At 51.3% G+C, this 20569-nt stretch overlaps 1 protein-coding gene across 19 annotated transcripts in view; it reads right to left on the minus strand.

Annotated features, from left to right (window-relative positions):
- The window catches only part of lrrfip1a (leucine rich repeat (in FLII) interacting protein 1a), a 41451-nt gene that overhangs the window by 12160 nt on the left and 8722 nt on the right, over positions 1-20569 (minus strand). For 10 of the 19 annotated variants that reach the window (XM_047047416.1, XM_047047417.1, XM_047047414.1 and 7 more), the window contains exons 2-11: positions 14261-14347; positions 6413-6430; positions 6063-6134; positions 4137-4181; positions 3489-3539; positions 3117-3152; positions 1959-2021; positions 1815-1856; positions 1086-1163; positions 207-266 (exon numbers count right to left, since the gene is read on the minus strand). In XM_047047416.1, coding sequence (XP_046903372.1) covers positions 207-266; positions 1086-1163; positions 1815-1856; positions 1959-2021; positions 3117-3152; positions 3489-3539; positions 4137-4181; positions 6063-6134; positions 6413-6430; positions 14261-14347 — 552 coding nt within the window. Of the gene's footprint in view, positions 1-206; positions 267-1085; positions 1164-1814; positions 1857-1958; positions 2022-3116; positions 3153-3488; positions 3540-4136; positions 4182-6062; positions 6135-6412; positions 6431-12092; positions 13538-14260; positions 14348-20569 lie in introns of those variants that run through there. The other 9 variants (XM_047047411.1, XM_047047413.1, XM_047047401.1 and 6 more) reach the window with 8 other exon arrangements.

A 20569-nucleotide genomic window follows, 5' to 3' on the forward strand; every position in this document is an offset into this window, starting at 1 on the left:
GAACAGGGGGAGGAAGGAGAAGGGTGGAGGGAAGATGGAGGAGGGAGGCTTGTTGAGAAAGTAACACAGCCAGTGAGTGATAAACAGAGTGGAAGGAAATAAAGTGAACTGGGCCAGAGCCAGTAACAGCTTCTGTAACATCAGTAACAGCTTCTGTAACATCAGTAACAGCTTCTATAACATCAGTAACAGCGTCAGTCACCCACCGGCTGGAGGTCCAGTCTGGAGGAGCGAGACAACCTGCTGTCATCACTGAGTCTGGAACTCTGAGAGGGACGGAGAGATGGAGGGAGAGGAGGAGGGAGAGATGGAGGGAGAGGAGGGGGGAGAGATGGAGGGACAGGAGGGAGAGGAGGAGAGAGAGATGGAGGGAGAGATGGAGGAGGGAGAGATGGAGGGAGAGATGGAGGGAGAGGAGGAGGGAGAGATGGGAGGGAGAGGAGGAGGGAGAGATGGAGGGAGAGGAGGAGGGAGAGATGGGAGGGAGAGGAGAAGGGAGAGATGGGAGGGAGAGATGGGAGGGAGAGGAGGAGGGAGAGATGGGAGGGAGAGATGGAGGGAGAGGAGGAGGGAGAGATGGAGGGAGAGGAGGAGGGAGAGATGGGAGGGAGAGGAGGAGGGAGAGATGGGAGGGAGAGATGGGAGGGAGAGGAGGAGGGAGAGATGGGAGGGAGAGATGGGAGGGAGAGGAGGAGGGAGAGATGGGAGGGAGAGATGGGAGGGAGAGATGGGAGGGAGAGGAGGAGGGAGAGATGGGAGGGAGAGATGGGAGGGAGAGATGGGAGGGAGAGGAGAGAAGAGAAGGAAGGCAGCAGTGCAAGAAGAGAAGAAGAGGGAGAATGAGTAAAACGTTGAGGAGGAAGAGAAATAAAGAGAGGAGACACACACACACACACACACACACAGACAGACACATGGGAGGACAGGAAGAGCACCCTCCCAGCAGGACAACACGCTGGCAGGACCCTACACAGCCCTCTGTCTCAACTCACGCACCACCACAGACACGCCCCTGCCACCAGGATAGGAGAGAGGGGGACATCAACAAAAGGGAGGAAGGGGAGAGGGGTTGTCATAGCACCCACCGTCAAGTCTAGTTTGGATGAGCGAATCACCCTGCTGTCGTCACGAGACATCCTACTGTCATCACTAAGTCTGGAGCTCTGGTCCCCAGGAGGGGAGAGGGAAGGAGAGAGAGGAGGAGGAGAGAGGATGAGGAGAGGATGAGGAGAGGGAGGATGAGAGGATGAGGAGAGAGGATGAGGAGAGAGGATGAGGAGAGAGGATGAGGAGAGGGAGGATGAGGAGAGAGGAGGAGGAGAGAGGATGAGGAGAGAGAGGATGAGGAGAGGGAGGATGAGAGGATGAGGAGGGAGAGGATGAGGAGAGAGAGGAGGCCAGAGGATGAGGAGAGAGGATGAGGAGGGAGGACGAGAGGATGAGGAGAGAGAGGATGAGGAGGGAGAGGAGGCCAGAGGATGAGGAGAGAGGATGAGGAGAGAGAGGAGGCCAGAGGATGAGGAGAGAGGATGAGGAGGGAGGACGAGAGGATGAGGAGAGAGAGGATGAGGAGGGAGAGGAGGCGGAGAGAGGATGAGGAGGGAGGAGGTCAGAGGGAGAATGAGGAGAAAGGATGAGGAGAGAGAGGAGGTCAGCGGATGAAGACAGGGATGAACAGATATGCATCTCCACTATGTCACACCATCCAAACTGATCTGCATATGCATGACCCGCACTGAAAATAACGACCATGTGACACTCCATACAGCGACGACACGCTGCGTGACAGAGCACGTCCACAGAGCACTACTGACCCTGCTGGATACGGCACTGTAACCATCGTCATAGCCGTTGCTCTGTGAGGATCAGAGAACAAGCACCAATCAGTGATGTGTGTGTGTGGGGGAGGGGGTTCTGTGAGAGCACACTTTAAAACATCCTTTCCTCTCTTTACATACATCTCTGTCTTTGTGTTTGTGTTTCTTCTTCTTCTTTGACTTCTTCTGAGAATACGAGGAGCCCTAGGAGGAGGAGGAGGGGAGGTGGAGGTGGAGGAGGAGGAGGAGGAGGAGGAGGGGGAGGGGAGGTGGAGGACAGGAGGAGGGAGGAGGACAGGAGGAGGGAGGAGGGAGGACAGGAAGAGGAGGAGAGGGGAGGACAGGAGGAGGAGGAGGGGAGGTGGAGGAGGAGGGGAGGAGGTTGGAGGACAGCAGAATAAAGATGTTTGCCAGTCTTCACCAGAGAGATTGGTGGGTGATCCAAACCACATGCAACTAGCAGCTGTACCTACAGCCCCCTCTTGCCCCTATGCCCGCTAGCATGTTAAAGATAACACCAAGTACAACACACACACACACACACCTTTTACTGACCTGGTTAGCACACGCACAGTCAGACATTCACCACACCACACTCTCTGGTCCGGACAAACTGTACGTGCAGAACAACAACTAATACCTCAGAACGATCCTTTTTCAGTTATAAACCTAAGGCTCTCCCTATTATGGGCTGGCTGGACGGTTTGCGTCAAACCTTAATCGTTCCCTCCACAAGCCATTATTTTCCAGTGATTACAAATCACAGTCATTTCTGCTCTCTATTTGAACAGACAACATTCCTTTAAGCTTAAAATCACAGGAGACGACTATAAAGAGCTGAGCTTGTGTTTGCTTTGGCACTAGATGGTTGGCACTTATGTTAGCCAGGCAAGTCAAGACAAGAACAGTCCACCCATCTACCACATCAGCACAAGGTACCCACATAACCAGCCCTAGTTATGCTCTGAGGGAGGAAACCTGGTCACACCCAGGACGATGCTGAGGTCCCTCCCTCACAAACTGCCTATTAGACACATTTTGATTTTAAACACAAGAAAAGTACAAAGCAAGTAGATTGAGTCAAGAGAAGGTGCAGGATAGTTTTATCTGGCAAACAATTTGATATAAAATGAGATTTAAAAAACACCTACTGACTGACAGCCTCAAATCTCCTGGTCTCGTGTTCAGAACTTTATCACAGCTAAATGTTAGTGACTTTGCTCTCCACTCACAAACAGGTTGCCATGCAGTTGGGTTGTGCATGGTACACAACAGGTACATGTAGCCAGGGAGCCTTACCCCTGCAGCGTAGCTTCCCAGAGTGTCTAGGTCCGACTGTACAAACACAGGACAGCATCGTCACCAGGCAGGAACTTCACAACCATCACAGAGGCTCGCTACAGCATGGGCAAGCTGTTCTCATGGGTTACAGTGGGCTGGAGGCTTAGTTCTAGAGTTTGAGAATTCTAGAGGAGCAGGAGAGTTCTAGAGTTTGAGAGTTCTAAAGGAGCAGGAGAGTTCTACAGTTTGAGAGTTCTAGATTTTGAAAGTTCTAGATTTGGAGAGTTGTAGAGTTCTAGAGGACAGTTGTAGAGTTCTAGAGGACAGTTGTAGAGTTCTAGAGGACAGTTGGAGAGGAGAGTTGGAGAGGTTAAGGTTAGGGGTACTGACCCTCACACTGCTCCGGCTGCCCACAGACATGCGTTCATCATCGTCGGAGATCTTTGACAGGAGAGAGGAAGGGAGGGAAAGAAAACAAATGAATTGGCGCTTTTAACATTTCAGCCAAATTGTATCGAAACCTAGTAAATCGTCTCCTTGTGAAAAAGCAGAAAACTTCAACTGTTTACATGTATCACTGAAAATCAATAATAAAATCTATACAGAAAATCAATAACATTTCTCGTCTCTGCCATATACCAGGATATTTACCCATCAGTTAGTCAAGAAATGTGTGCCATTCGTTATTGTCCTGGGACAATGAATTCTGGTTCTAGAAGACAATGTAGAACTATACAAATAGTGCCTTTATTTATTCTGACATTCCACCATCATTATGCAATGTATCTATAGCCAAGATTGTAAACAGAATAAAATGTTCTCTCAATGAATCGAGTGGATTGTTGTCTGAAGCACAAAGTTTTGCTGACTCGGTACCATGGTAACATGGAGGGTGAAGGGGAGGAGAGAGTGAGGTCAACTGGGAAGGAGAGAGAGAGAGAGAGAGAGAGAGAGAGAGAGATAGACGGACAGAGAGAGAGAGAGAGAGAGAGAGAGAGAGAGAGAGAGAGAAAGAGAGACGGATGGATGGATACACACCGAGGTATGTTTCCGTGAGGGCCGTGAGTACCTCTCACTGTCCTCCTGGAGGAAGGAGAAGGACATCAACAGTTAAACAACAACACAGTCAAGAGGACGGGGGTGAAACTCAGGTTTAGTAGATATAACATCGGACATGTCAGAAAGGTCTTCAACACAAACACTCCAACTGAACTGAGCGTCAGAAAACTGGAACATCCTGGAGTGACCCTCCAGTAAGCCTGAAACTCCAGGTGCCCCCAGCATCAATCCCTCATGCAGCCAAGCATGCAGTTAAACCCATCAAACCAGTGTCTGTGACCACTGTTGTGGTGCTGCTGTCTGCAAACCACTGAGGCAGTGGACAGGGTCACTCCCACCATTAGCAGGGGCTCTGAGTGATGGGTCCTACCCTACACTGCAGCACAACCAGAGAAGAGAATGGGTCCTACCCTACACTGCAGCACAACCAGAGAAGAGAATGGGTCCTACCCTACACTGCAGCACAACCAGAGAAGAGAATGGGTCCTACCCTACACTGCAGCACAATCAGAGAAGAGAATGGGTCCTACCCTACACTGCAGCACGGCCAGAGAAGAGAATGGGTCCTACCCTACACTGCAGTACGGCCAGAGGAGGGAATGGGTCCTACCCTACACTGCAGCACAACCAGAGGAGGGAATGGGTCCTACCCTACACTGCAGTACGGCCAGAGGAGGGAATGGGTCCTACCCTACACTGCAGCACAACCAGAGGAGGGAATGGGTCCTACCCTACACTGCAGCACAACCAGAGGAGGGAATGGGTCCTACCCTACACTGCTGCACAACCAGAGGAGGGAATGGGTCCTACCCTACACTGCAGCACAACCAGAGGAGGGAATGGGTCCTACCCTACACTGCAGCACGGCCAGAGGAGGGAATGGGTCCTACTCTACACTGCAGCACAACCAGAGGAGGGAATGGGTCCTACCCTACACTGCTGCACAACCAGAGGAGGGAATGGGTCCTACCCTACACTGCAGCACGGCCAGAGGAGGGAATGGGTCCTACCCTACACTGCAGCACGGCCAGAGGAGGGAATGGGTCCTACCCTACACTGCAGTACGGCCAGAGGAGGGAATGGGTCCTACCCTACACTGCAGTACGGCCAGAGGAGGGAATGGGTCCTACCCTACACTGCAGTACGGCCAGAGGAGGGAATGGGTCCTACCCTACACTGCAGCACAACCAGAGGAGGGAATGGACATTATGTTCGTATCTCAAATCTAGTTTACAATGTCCTATTTTACACGTTTAAATGTGTGTGATAGTGCGACATGTAAAAAGGGAAATAAGCTTGTGTTGTGTTCCGTTTAGGATATATTAAAATAAACTCCCAAAATAGCGATCCTCCTGAATGCCCTCTGTCTACTGGGATCTAAACTATAATACACAAAAATAGTCTGAAATCATCAGAATGAAGCAGTGTGGCTAAATGAGGCTCATGCAGTCTCACAACATAGACAGGTGGCTGAGCAGATTCAAACAGCCATGGAAACGTTCCAAACAATATTATGGATTATTTTCAACATTAGATGAATTAGGTCTAACTGATCTGAAAAAGATAAAGCAGCATTTTTTTCATAAAAGCCTTTTATCTGAGATTATCCTAAATTACCCGCTATTCAAAAGGTTACTGGAGGCCATTCCTTTCAAATACAGGCTGAGAGCAAAATACTTTAGAAAGATAGAAAAGTCTGAACATCTAACCCCAACACAAACATCTGAGCTAAACCTACACAGGAAGCTGACTTCTCTCCCTCTGATAAATTAGCGTACAAAAGTGATTCAGTCTTTAGCATTCAGGTCTAAACCAACGGTTAGTACAGCATGCAGTGCAAACATGTTTTTAGTGTGATGAGACCCTTTCAGCATTCAGCCATCACTTCACTCCAGGCGACTGTACCATCCACTGTTCGATATCTCCCCATTTGGCATCTGCTTTACTGTCCACCTTGGTGTCCAGGCCATAATATTTCTGAGGGAGGCAGGGATGGGGAGGATGGAAAGGGGTGAGGCAAGGAAAAGAACAGCACTAACAGAAATGAAGAAGAGGGTTTTCACCACACACACACACTCTACGTCTCTCTCTGTCGGCCTGTATATTTATGACTGAACAGTATCCTGTCCCCAGCCCTTCATGTCAATCACATCCACACACAGCATGCGTAAAAAAGGTTTCATGTAGCTTGTGCTGATGCAGCAGTGTTTGTAACGACGGTCTGAATTAATGTGGGGGAGAGAAAGGAGGCCTACCTTCTGAACCTGAAAGATCTACACAGCCACAGGACAGACAGCAGGGAGGAGGCAGGAGAGGCAGCAGGGAGGAGGCAGGAGGCAGGAGGGGAGATCCACACATCAACCAGGGAAAAACACAGTTCAATAAAAGGAGGAAAAAAAATGAATGACAGGAAGAACTGAATCTTAAACAAGCATGGAAGAGTAGAACAGAGCAGTGTAGAGCACAGTAGAGTAGAGCAGAAGAGAGCAGAGCAGAGTCCAGCAGAGTACAGTATAGCAGAGTCCAGCAGAGTAGAGTCCAACAGAGTAGAGCAGAGCAGAGCATAGAGTACAGTAGAGCAGAGTCCAGTAGAGCAGAGTCCAGTAGAGCAGAGTCCAGTAGAGTAGAGCAGAGCAGAGTAGAGCAGAGCAGATGCATGTTGCTGAGGACAGGTACAGGGCAGCAGAGTAGAGCAGAGCAGATGCATGTTGCTGAGGACAGGTACAGGCCAGCAGAGTAGAGCAGAGCAGATGCATGTTGCTGAGGACAGGTACAGGGCAGCAGAGTAGAGCAGAGCAGATGCATGTTGCTGAGGACAGGTACAGGCCAGCAGAGTAGAGCAGAGCAGATGCATGTTGCTGAGGACAGGTACATGGCAGCAGAGTGGAGCAGAGCAGATGCATGTTGCTGAGGACAGGTACAGGCCAGCAGAGTAGAGCAGAGCAGATGCATGTTGCTGAGGACAGGTACAGGCCAGCAGAGTAGAGCAGAGCAGATGCATGTTGCTGAGGACAGGTACAGGGCAGCAGAGTAGAGCAGAGCAGATGCATGTTGCTGAGGACAGGTACAGGGCAGCAGAGTAGAGCAGAGCAGATGCATGTTGCTGAGGACAGGTACAGGCCAGCAGAGTAGAGCAGAGCAGATGCATGTTGCTGAGGACAGGTACAGGCCAGCAGAGTAGAGCAGAGCAGATGCATGTTGCTGAGGACAGGTACAGGGCAGCAGAGTAGAGCAGAGCAGATGCATGTTGCTGAGGACAGGTACAGGGCAGCAGAGTAGAGCAGAGCAGATGCATGTTGCTGAGGACAGGTACAGGCCAGCAGAGTAGAGCAGAGCAGATGCATGTTGCTGAGGACAGGTACAGGCCAGCAGAGTAGAGCAGAGCAGATGCATGTTGCTGAGGACAGGTACAGGGCAGCAGAGTAGAGCAGAGCAGATGCATGTTGCTGAGGACAGGTACAGGGCAGCAGAGTAGAGCAGAGCAGATGCATGTTGCTGAGGACAGGTACAGGGCAGCAGAGTAGAGCAGAGCAGATGCATGTTGCTGAGGACAGGTACAGGCCAGCAGAGTAGAGCAGAGCAGATGCATGTTGCTGAGGACAGGTACAGGGCAGCAGAGTAGAGCAGAGCAGATGCATGTTGCTGAGGACAGGTACAGGCCAGCAGAGTAGAGCAGAGCAGATGCATGTTGCTGAGGACAGGTACAGGGCAGCAGAGTAGAGCAGAGCAGATGCATGTTGCTGAGGACAGGTACAGGGCAGCAGAGTAGAGCAGAGCAGATGCATGTTGCTGAGGACAGGTACAGGGCAGCAGAGTAGAGCAGAGCAGATGCATGTTGCTGAGGACAGGTACAGGCCAGTAGAGTAGAGCAGAGCAGATGCATGTTGCTGAGGACAGGTACAGGGCAGCAGAGTAGAGCAGAGCAGATGCATGTTGCTGAGGACAGGTACAGGCCAGCAGAGTAGAGCAGAGCAGATGCATGTTGCTGAGGACAGGTACAGGGCAGCAGAGTAGAGCAGAGCAGATGCATGTTGCTGAGGACAGGTACAGGTACAGGGCAGCAGAGTAGAGCAGAGCAGATGCATGTTGCTGAGGACAGGTACAGGGCAGCAGAGTAGAGCAGAGCAGATGCATGTTGCTGAGGACAGGTACAGGCCAGTAGAGTAGAGCAGAGCAGATGCATGTTGCTGAGGACAGGTACAGGGCAGCAGAGTAGAGCAGAGCAGATGCATGTTGCTGAGGACAGGTACAGGCCAGTAGAGTAGAGCAGAGCAGATGCATGTTGCTGAGGACAGGTACAGGCCAGCAGAGTAGAGCAGAGCAGATGCATGTTGCTGAGGACAGGTACAGGGCAGCAGAGTGGAGCAGAGCAGATGCATGTTGCTGAGGACAGGTACAGGCCAGCAGAGTAGAGCAGAGCAGATGCATGTTGCTGAGGACAGGTACAGGGCAGCAGAGTAGAGCAGAGCAGATGCATGTTGCTGAGGACAGGTACAGGGCAGCAGAGTAGAGCAGAGCAGATGCATGTTGCTGAGGACAGGTACAGGGCAGCAGAGTAGAGCAGAGCAGATGCATGTTGCTGAGGACAGGTACAGGCCAGCAGAGTAGAGCAGAGCAGATGCATGTTGCTGAGGACAGGTACAGGGCAGCAGAGTAGAGCAGAGCAGATGCATGTTGCTGAGGACAGGTACAGGCCAGCAGAGTAGAGCAGAGCAGATGCATGTTGCTGAGGACAGGTACAGGGCAGCAGAGTAGAGCAGAGCAGATGCATGTTGCTGAGGACAGGTACAGGGCAGCAGAGTAGAGCAGAGCAGATGCATGTTGCTGAGGACAGGTACAGGGCAGCAGAGTAGAGCAGAGCAGATGCATGTTGCTGAGGACAGGTACAGGGCAGCAGAGTAGAGCAGAGCAGATGCATGTTGCTGAGGACAGGTACACAGAGTACAGCAGATGCATGTTGCTGAGGACAGGTACAGGGCAGCAGAGTAGAGCAGAGCAGATGCATGTTGCTGAGGACAGGTACAGGCCAGCAGAGTAGAGCAGAGCAGATGCATGTTGCTGAGGACAGGTAGAGGGCAGCAGAGTAGAGCAGAGCAGATGCATGTTGCTGAGGACAGGTACAGGGCAGCAGAGTAGAGCAGAGCAGATGCATGTACAGGTAGAGGGCAGCAGAGTAGAGCAGAGCAGATGCATGTTGCTGAGGACAGGTACAGGGCAGCAGAGTAGAGCAGAGCAGATGCATGTTGCTGAGGACAGGTACAGGCCAGTAGAGTAGAGCAGAGCAGATGCATGTTGCTGAGGACAGGTACAGGGCAGCAGAGTAGAGCAGAGCAGATGCATGTTGCTGAGGACAGGTACAGGCCAGTAGAGTAGAGCAGAGCAGATGCATGTTGCTGAGGACAGGTACAGGCCAGCAGAGTAGAGCAGAGCAGATGCATGTTGCTGAGGACAGGTACAGGGCAGCAGAGTGGAGCAGAGCAGATGCATGTTGCTGAGGACAGGTACAGGCCAGCAGAGTAGAGCAGAGCAGATGCATGTTGCTGAGGACAGGTACAGGGCAGCAGAGTAGAGCAGAGCAGATGCATGTTGCTGAGGACAGGTACAGGCCAGCAGAGTAGAGCAGAGCAGATGCATGTTGCTGAGGACAGGTACAGGGCAGCAGAGTAGAGCAGAGCAGATGCATGTTGCTGAGGACAGGTACAGGGCAGCAGAGTAGAGCAGAGCAGATGCATGTTGCTGAGGACAGGTACAGGCCAGCAGAGTAGAGCAGAGCAGATGCATGTTGCTGAGGACAGGTACAGGCCAGCAGAGTGGAATGTGCCTCCTGGTGCAGGCGCACTGTCTCCGGGCCCCAGCAGCCCACCCAGCAGCCCACCCAGCAGCCCACCCAACAGCCCACCCAACAGCCCACCCAGCAGCCCACCCAGCAGCCCACCCAGCAGCCCACCCAGCAGCCCACCCAACAGCCCACCCAACAGCCCACCCAGCAGCCCACCCAGCAGCCCACCCAGCAGCCCACCCAGCAGCCCACCCAGCAGCCCACCCAGCAGCCCACCCAGACCCTCCCCAGACTCTCCCCAGGGTTCACACAGAGGGCTGGGGGACGGAGCATGTGACTGCATGTGCCGGCTCTTTGAGTCTGGTGTCAGTGTAGAGTAGAGTCAAGTAGAGCAGGAATAGAGTAGACCATAGATATAGCAGGAGTAGAGCAGGTCAATATAATATTGTGGAAGCACCAATTCAACCAAAACTATTTCTACAACCATAATTTCTGCAATAACAGACTTGTAAAACTTCTTTCAGTCACAAAACTTTTGTTTAAATATCAGCGACCCAATGTCTTTATCCAAAGCAATCACAGAAATCAGCTGAACCTCAATAAAAGACCGTAGACAAATGTAAAAAACGACAACCCTCCATCCATACACTCACACACACACGCGCACAGACACACGCACCTGCAGATGTGTTTAACTTGACACACTCACCCGTTTAATGAATGCCTCCTCAATGCTTGCACCCCTTTAGTTAAGTGAGCTAAAAAAGCGTAACCCTTTGTTGTTTAAAGTAAAGCAGGTCCTACAACGACGACACAAACAGCATCAATACAATCACCTGCAACGCTAAACAAAGACCTGCTATGAAATCCCGAGCAGGGCTCCATGCTCCTCCAGTACTCTGTCAGGGAGATCCAGGTCTGTCTGGTTTTAAAGGACACAGCTCTCCCTCCCCAGCTCAGCTGCTAATCCAGATTTAACGGTCTCTCTGTGCGTCTCTCTACTGCAGTCTAGCGCTGGAGGGTTAAACTGACCCCTCTGTCCACAGTTAGTCTTACTGTGTGGTACGGCGGCGCTGTCATCACTACGACATCACCACCTCCTGACCTCATCAGCTCTCTGGTGTTAACTCACAGGTCCAGGCTGAGAGGGAAAGGTTGAGCACCAGACGAGGAAATCTCCACCCGCAGCAAAAAACACCGGTCCTTAGTTATGTTTAGTGCTGGACAATGTCTGCCGGTAGTTTCACTGGAAGACAAACTTGCATTTAGGCGTCCCGGGTGCTTTTCAGCTCGCTACACGTTGTGATTAAACATGATATCTGCCTTGTCTTTGGAGGTGAAGCCTATTTAAGGACTGAAACAATGTAGCTTCTGGAAGCTTGTCCAGCTGGGATGATTTAGGTCTGACCTCTGCGCTATACGTAATAGTTTCAATAAAGAACTGTTAATACCTTCCTCTCATCACTGTTAGAAAAGATCAGAGGGAGAATCTAGGAGCAGACAACCATAACTAGTTCCTGTAGTCGTCTCTCACAGAAACACTTTCGGCAACACTTAAGGTTACATTAACTACCATGTAAGTCCTATGTGAAAACATAAGAATGATTAGGCCCAGTATGGGGGAGGGGTGTGAGAGGTAAGTGGATGTAAAGATGTTTCCAAAACAAGATCAATATTAAAGTCCTCTTACCCCTGGGAAAGCTCAAATAAGCTTTAGTGAAAGCAACTGCACCGCAGTTCCAATGTATGATGATGATGCAACTGTGTGGGTATTGCTATGTACTGACATGACAGTTCATGCAACCTTGCTGTAACGAGTTTCCAAAGGCCCATATACACAAGGAAACTGGCCATCATATTGTGCACTTAGTTGGTGAGTTGACTGGAAACCCAAGTTGCTTGCGCCACAAGTTGCTAAGCAACAGTCATAGATATGAGACAAATTCAGTCTAAATTCAGTTCCAAAGCCTCACCCCAGCGGCCAGGGTTCGACTCAGGCCTTGGTCCTTTGCTACACGTCTTCCCCACTCTCCCTCCCTACTTTTCCGTTCACATTAAACTTGCAAAACCGTCCAATAAAGCATGAAAAACTCCCCAACACATCTCCTTAAAAACACCCATGCATCCGTTTGACCCGTCTCCCTCTCTGGACCCACCTTTTTCCTCGGGGGGGTGGCAGGGCGCCTCCAGAGAGCAGCCCTCACCCCCCTGCCTGCCAGCCTCCGCCCAGCCGTGCCTCCGGGCTCAGGGGCCCTGCCCCGGGTGAGCCATAGGGCCCTGGACCCGCCGGCCGGCCGGGGACACGGGATCACGGCAGGAGAACCTCCGGGGCTCAGACCGCCTCCCTGCGGAGGGAGCAGCCCTGATCCACACACATGTCCGAACCCTTGGCCCTGTTTCCTCCCCCTGAGCATGAGAGGCCGTGTCCAGAAGAGGTCCTGGAAGAGGAGCCGTCCCTGGTTTGTTCCTGCCGTCGTCAGAGCGCTTTTGAGCTGCTGCTAGTCCACCTCTGGCTTCAGAAAGGAGCCCAGCTAAGCTACTTTGGAACTACTTTGGTTCAAGGTTTAAAGACACACACACCCACCTCCTGACCAGACTGGGCGTAGCATTGACTGTTAATCTGGTGAGTATGACAGGGTGGTGTGTGTTTGTGTCCATGAGTCTGGCCAAGAAAGTGATCGAGTTTGTTTATGAACGTATCCGCTTTGTTCAATTACAAGGATGGATGTTAAATATCACCGACTGGAGAGTTTGTTGGAGTTAAGATTGTTAGGCAGTTACACTGCGCCACAGGGAACATTATTTATCCTGTGATTTGAATCGTTTTCGTAAAGCAGTGAGTGTGATTCTGTGAGGCCTCCTCTGAGATTACTGACGGCTAAGAATAGAGAACCAAGAAATGTGGGGCTCGCTCAGGTAGAGATCAGAGGTGTTGAACCAGAGAAGCACAAACACACACCACTGACTGCCAAACTGAACGATCAAACAGTACACCAAATCTGAACTGTCATCCTTAGCACAACTTCCTATGGCCAAAAGGCCTGACCTCTGTTCAATATGATGGGATAGAAAGTGCCAACAAAATAAGTGATCTGAAAGGGATACCCAAGGGATATTCTGCAGCAAAGTCACAAAAGTTCATGGACAGGATCCATTATTGTTTAATATAATAATTCAAGAACTTCTGGTCAAATCACAACCTGAGAAACATACAGATAATTCCTCAGTGATGAGTACATTGATCAGTTTTGACAGATGCACTGGAATCCTTCCGAAGCCTGCTTGACACAGTAATGACTAAGTCCCTGACAGGATCTGCTTGTCGGCTGCCAGATCCTTAGAAACAAAGTAAGTACTTGCCCTCCCAGCAGGGGGGCGACCCAGCTGGTCACATGGCTCAGTGCCCAGCCCAAACAAAGCTCTCTCATTACTAAACCCCAGTGAGGGGCAGACACCATGTCAACCATCTATGAACAGTTTCAAGTTTCTTGTTGCTCTTCGAGAATAAGTAGTGATCACACGCTTTTCAGTTCTTTTTAATTCCTGCCTGACTTGGGCTGTCTCGGGCTGCATCAACGTTGGAAATGTGATGAAGCTGTGGGACAGCTTAGTGGGGATGGGTGAGTGGAGGGGCTCGACCCCCCAGGACAAGGTAGACGAGCTGTGCAGAGCAGAGCAGGGTTAACAACTTTAGACCAGTTAAGTCGCAGCGTAAATACCAGCGCTGGTCCTGAGGAAGAGAAGACTAAGGCTCCCATTGGCTGAAAAGAAGCTCACATAACCATGACGATCCTTGTTGTTGACTTTCTTCTCCTGCTGGGTTCAACAGGAGTGTGGTTCACCAGGGCAAACCTCAGATCCCCTACATTCTAATGTCATCACTGTTCATGTGCATAGTAAATGACAGTAAGGGTCTCAATTGCAGGGTCTGATTCCCCAGCTGTGGAATCTACGGTACTGCGGAGGAGCATCATGGAGGTTACAGCTGGCAGTTCACACCAGCCACCTCTGACCCCGCCCTGGCATCAGATGAAAGGCCTTGCTGTGTGAACACTCACCGTTCACACAGGAAACGCCGGTGACCAACCCCAGAGCTGTCATGCGACTAGGGGCTCCCGATCTAGACCCTTATCATGTGACAAGGGTCACAGTGGATGTAGTCTTATTCAGACAGCGCTTGAGTCTCGCGCCCAGGTTCGGACAGTACTGCATATACAGTAACTTCTGTGTTTGTCTTTGTGGGACCATAGAAAGCTGTGTGGACTGGCTGGTTGAGATGGTGTGAGGGAGAAGATGCTGCTGAACGTGACCAGCTGACCCATACCTCTTTCTGCTGTCTCTCCAGTTCCTTCATCCGGATCTCTCTGGCTTCTGCTCGGGCTGCCCGCTTAGCTGCCAGCCGGGCCTCAGCCTGGGGGGGGAAAGAGAGAAAGACAGAAGAGGAGAGGAGGAGAAGAGAGTGATTGTTAAAATGAGGTCATCACATCACATCAGTAAAAGTACAGATGGTCATGGAACCAGACTTCCTGCTTCTAGAACCCTGTTGTACTGCTGAGCACTTTACCAAAGCCTCCCCATCTAGACAAATTGAAGGATTTCAAGCAGAAATACTCTAGTGTAGTAGATGGGTTGTCATGTAAAAGGCTTGACTGAGTCAGTGCTACTTCGGTCTTGAATCTAAAATAATCATGGGTTATTGACTGTGGTACTGTAAATTCTGTAGTCATACACTCCCAGTGGTAAATCTGAAAAGAAGGCTGAACAAGTAGAATTTATCTTTTTACATATGAGAGTATTTCTGTTTGTGCATTTCTGTGTTGGCCCAGTCGTGGGATAGGCTGTGCTTTCATGTGTATTTATGTGAGGCTGTCTCAGGCAGGAGCTGGGCCTTTTCCTTAAAAGGATCTCTCTCAGAGAGTGTGTGAGTGTGTGTGTGAGAGAACGACAGTGTGTGAGAATGTGAGAGAGCAAGAGTGTGTGAGAGCGTATGTGAGAGCAAGTGTGTGTGTGTGTGTGTAAGCACTTCCTTCCTGCCCCAGAGGCTGTCAGAATGTGGTTGGGGACTGGCTGGCTCTGGGCGGGGGCACCAGGGCAGGAGAGACAGCGAGCACTGCATGCCCCTGAGCACTGCATGCCCCTGAGCACTGCATGCCCCTCCTCACTGCATGCCCCTCCTCACTGCATGCCCCTGAGCACTGCATGCCCCTGAGCACTGCATGCCCCTCCTCACTGCATGCCCCTCCTCACTGCATGCCCCTGAGCACTGCATGCCCCTCCTCACTGCATGCCCCTCCTCACTGCATGCCCCTGAGTACTGCATGCCCCTCCTCACTGCATGCCCCTGAGCACTGCATGCCCCTCCTCACTGCATGCCCCTGAGCACTGCATGCCCCTCCTCACTGCATGCCCCTCCTCATTGCATGCCCCTGAGCACTGCATGCCCCTTCTCACTGCATGCCCCTCCTCACTGCGTTTCCTCAGCGTCACGCTGGTGCCTGGGCCACAGGAAGCCCCGCACAACAAACACACACAACACACTCGGAGCTCCGACACCAGGGACTCATGTCCTCTGTTTCTTCCCATGCCTTCCAAACTCTCCTGGTCTTCAACTTCACATTCAAACTCCATGCAGCGTTTGAGAACCCTCTGGGGATCTGGTCAAAGACAGAGGCCTGTCTGTTGGTAACACAATCCAGACACGTTTAAGAATCCAACAACTTGACCTTTGAACTCCAGTCCACGCTGCAGCGAAGAACTCGATTCCACAGTGTGCTTCCTTCTTTCTAGAACCCTGAGGGGGTCTGAGTAATCTGGTACAGGACCCGTTTCCTGTTTAGGTCCTATTCAGCCTGAAACACTGATCCAAACTTCTGATAACTGTATTTGGGCTGTTTTCTACCAGTTTTTCACCCTGTCTACAGTAGGTTAACCACAGTCAGACCCTGAACACAAACACAGGCGTTTACCTTTGCCAGACCAGTGATATTCACAGACCTGTTCAGTACGCATGGAGGAGATCTGCTTATTGACAGGACAGAAAGACTGAACTGAAAGAGACTGAACTGAAGAGAGAAGTTCTTTGGAACTTGTGATACTTTAAAATCCATCGCAACAACTGAGAAGCTATTAGCACATAAACCACATGCTTTCATCAACGTGGTTACGAATAGGGAAGTTTTAGTATTATTCATTCGCTAGTGGGCAGAATCGACGTGGTTGTTTGGTGTCACGTTTAGTTTATAGGGTCTCTGAGAGATGTCGGTTGGATCTCAGGTGTTGACATCTGTGAATACCTTCATGACGCTGCTTGTCAGCCTTATTTTAGTAGCTGATGGTACGGAATGTGATGTTTTGATGTTCCAGTGAACTTCTCTGACCCCGCCTACTGCAGTACGAACTGGGCTCACTGTCATACTGTACGAGTGTTTGTATGGACCTGGATGTCAACACAGATGGTCTGAACAGGACCAGGCTGTTTGAGCTTCTGCATGTTCCAGAGAAGTCCCTGTCTCCCTGCCAAGACAGACACTTCTAGGAAAGGCCTTTCTGATGAACTCCTCTGCTTTGGATAGAGGCGTCTGGTTCTGAAGGTTCTAAAGGTTCTGTAAACCAAAGGTAGTGACTGGATGGAGTGAAAGGTTCTGTAAACCAAAGGTAGTGACTGGATGGAGTGAAAGGTTCTGTAAACCAAAGGTAGTGACTGGATGGAGTGAAAGGTTCTGTAAACCAAAGGTAGTGACTGGATGGAGTGAAAGGTTCTGTAAACCAAAGGTAGTGACTGGATGGAGTGAAAGGTTCTGTAAACCAAAGGTAGTGACTGGATGGAGTGAAAGGTTCTGTAAACCAAAGGTAGTGACTGGATGGAGTGAAGGGACATGATGAGAACCGGCTGCTGTGGTTCTACTGAACAAGAAGTCGTTTTTTTTTACCTCAGTAAAATATGACTCAGATAAACATTCCTTAGTTATCCATTACTCAGTTTAACATTGCTTCCTTGTACCTAGTTCCTTTTACCTGTTAAGGTTTCACGTTAGTAATGGTGACACGCAAGCGCCTCAGAAATAAGCTCCACTGCTGTGTCAGGGCCAAGTACAAATAATGAGAATCTGAACCGTCATGTGACATGCTTTTTCCTCGTCAGGCGGCCATGTTTGTGTCCCGTCAGCTCTCTGGGGGAGAGTGTCACTTACAAGAGTCAAGAGAGCAAGGGATGACATTTCCTGCCACAACCTCCACACTGAAAACTCTTCAGACTAAATTAGACCTGGAAGCACCCAGACCCTCCACCAGGGGGCAGGTTTTCTTCCAACAACATTCAGCAATCCCACATCCTCTACACAGCTCCTTTCACAACCACATAAAAAAAGAAGACCACTTAAAAAGTCACTCTGTTCATCATCATCATCATCATCATCATCATCTTGTGTGCGTCACCTCCAAAGCTCAGATGATTAAACACAGTGAGCAGTAAAACCAAGAGAAAGACTGGTTTAGAAGGGAGCAGGAAACAGGCTTTAAAAGAGACAGTAGCCAAGACATGGTTACAGGCTGCTGATCCAGCATGAGGGGGGCCGACACCTGCTACTGCTGCTCTGAGGTGGGGATGGTCCCCCAGGTGGACACCTGCTAGTGCTGCTCTGAGGTGGGGATGGTCCCCCAGGTGGACACCTGCTAGTGCTGCTCTGAGGTGGGGATGGTCTCCCAGGTGGACACCTGCTAGTGCTGCTCTGAGGTGGGGATGGTCTCCCAGGTGGACACCTGCTAGTGCTGCTCTGAGGTGGGGATGGTCTCCCAGGTGGACACCTGCTAGTGCTGCTCTGAGGTGGGGATCGTCGGTCCCACACAGCCTTAGAGCCGGTTAGCCTCACTGACACGGCGAGTCCAAACACTGGAATGAAAAGTACTCGTCTGTATGCCTACATACAAACATAAATACACATTATCTCAACACAGACATCATCATCTTGAATTACCCCAGTTGTGTAATAATCCGTCATGTAACAACTTGCCGTGGCAGTCTGGAAATGACCGTTCACACTGCAGAAAATACTTGCAGGGGAAATAGTGTCATTGTTTTCAGGTGATTCAAAACCATTGTCCCTGGTAAAAGAATTTGCCTGCCTGATGAACAGCTAGATAAGTCCTCCATCTCCCTCCAGGCGGGGGATGCAGTGTGGGTAACAATGCAGCTACAGCTGCACCCTGACACAGCTACCCCCCTCAGCCCTGACACAGCTACCCCCCTCAGCCCTGACACAGCTACCCCCCTCAGCCCTGACACAGCTACCCCCCTCAGCCCTGACACAGCTACCCCCCTCAGCCCTGACACAGCTACCCCCCTCAGCCCTGACACAGCTACCCCCCTCAGCCCTGACACAGCTATCCCCCTCAGCCCTGACACAGCTACACCCCTCAGCCCTGACACAGCTATCCCCCTCAGCCCTGACACAGCTACCCCCCTCAGCCCTGACACAGCTACCCCCCTCAGCCCTGACACAGCTACCCCCCTCAGCCCTGACACAGCTATCCCCCTCAGCCCTGACACAGCTATCCCCCTCAGCCCTGACACAGCTACCCCCCTCAGCCCTGACACAGCTACACCCCTCAGCCCTGACACAGCTACCCCCCTCAGCCCTGACACAGCTACCCCCCTCAGCCCTGACACAGCTACCCCCCTCAGCCCTGACACAGCTACCCCCCTCAGCCCTGACACAGCTACCCCCCTCAGCCCTGACACAGCTATCCCCCTCAGCCCTGACACAGCTATCCCCCTCAGCCCTGACACAGCTACCCCCCTCAGCCCTGACACAGCTACACCCCTCAGCCCTGACACAGCTACCCCCCTCAGCCCTGACACAGCTATCCCCCTCAGCCCTGACACAGCTACCCCCCTCAGCCCTGACACAGCTACACCCCTCAGCCCTGACACAGCTACACCCCTCAGCCCTGACACAGCTACACCCCTCAGCCCTGACACAGCTACACCCCTCAGCCCTGACACAGCTACACCCCTCAGCCCTGACACAGCTACACCCCTCAGCCCTGACACAGCTACCCCCCTCAGCCCTGACACAGCTACCCCCCTCAGCCCTGACACAGCTACCCCCCTCAGCCCTGACACAGCTACCCCCCTCAGCCCTGACACAGCTACCCCCCTCAGCCCTGACACAGCTACCCCCCTCAGCCCTGACACAGCTACACCCCTCAGCCCTGACACAGCTACCCCCCTCAGCCCTGACACAGCTACACCCCTCAGCCCTGACACAGCTACACCCCTCAGCCCTGACACAGCTACACCCCTCAGCCCTGACACAGCTACACCCCTCAGCCCTGACACAGCTACACCCCTCAGCCCTGACACAGCTATCCCCCTCAGCCCTGACACAGCTACACCCCTCAGCCCTGACACAGCTATCCCCCTCAGCCCTGACACAGCTACACCCCTCAGCCCTGTGCACCCTGGAACCAGGCCCACACAGCCCTGGGAACTCAGTCTGGAGGAACGTTGAGTGTGTTCATGAACCTGACTTAACAAATTCAAATGCAACTGACAGGAACAGGAAAAACAAGACAAGATGAACACAGCGTGACGCTGTTGAATGAGGAACACAGAAGCTTAGGGTGCCAGAGATACAGAGATCAGAGATACAGATGCTATGTCTACTAGAGCATGCTGCACACCACCCTGAATACCGCTTCACTGATCAAACTATTTAGGTAGGCTAACTCTTTCCAATAAGTGTACATTACCATGCATCACAACTACCATGTATCAGCTTCACAACTACCATGTATCAGCCTAGCAAACTAACACTAGATACACAGGCTCTGCCTACGTCAAGGCTTAGTGGTTACAGGTTATCACACCAGAGCAAGAAGGCCCAGGACAGGGGAGGGCGGTGAGGGGGAGGGGGGTGAGGGGAGGCTGCAAAGGGACAGTGGAATGTTGCGTTACCGAAACAAGATCACGTTCATCTACTTAACATTGGGGTGGGCATGTATCATCACACCAAGATCAACCAATCACACCTTCCTAACAGTTCCTGTGTCACTGCATGTTGGTGCTATAGCCAATGCTATGTAGTTACATGGCAGTTATTATACACTTAACATAAAGGCGCACCATCATTTTGAAGAGTTTACAGTTGGTGCCAGATAAGTAAACAAAGAGCTGTGTCTCGTATTGAATCTGCTCCTGGAGGAAGTGAGAGCGCTGACTCACACAGTCGTGCAACTTCATGCACACACCCATTCACTTCCTTTAAGACCAGAATACCCCAGGCAGCACACCCATTACTACCATATGTGGGTTTCCAGTCAGCGAATGACAAGTACTGCACAACCTGAGAAACCTCTCAACCCCCCCTCCCCCGCCCGCAAACAAATCCTCCAAATAACCACACACCTGAACATGACAAAAGAAACCAACCTCAGTCTGACAAAAACAAGCCAATTCCCTAAAAATGAAAACTACCTTCTTGCAGTTGTCAAAGTAAACCATGATGTCGGTGACAGAGAGCTTCTGAAATCCTGGGTCGTCTGCATTTCCACACATCCTGTATCTCCTGGAACAGTGATGTTAACTGGGCTGAGACAGGAGAGGTCTCCTCTGCCTGCTCCTATCCTCCACAGC

Source organism: Hypomesus transpacificus, chromosome 23 (genome assembly GCF_021917145.1).
Source record: "Hypomesus transpacificus isolate Combined female chromosome 23, fHypTra1, whole genome shotgun sequence".
Taxonomy (NCBI): Eukaryota; Metazoa; Chordata; class Actinopteri; order Osmeriformes; family Osmeridae; genus Hypomesus; species Hypomesus transpacificus.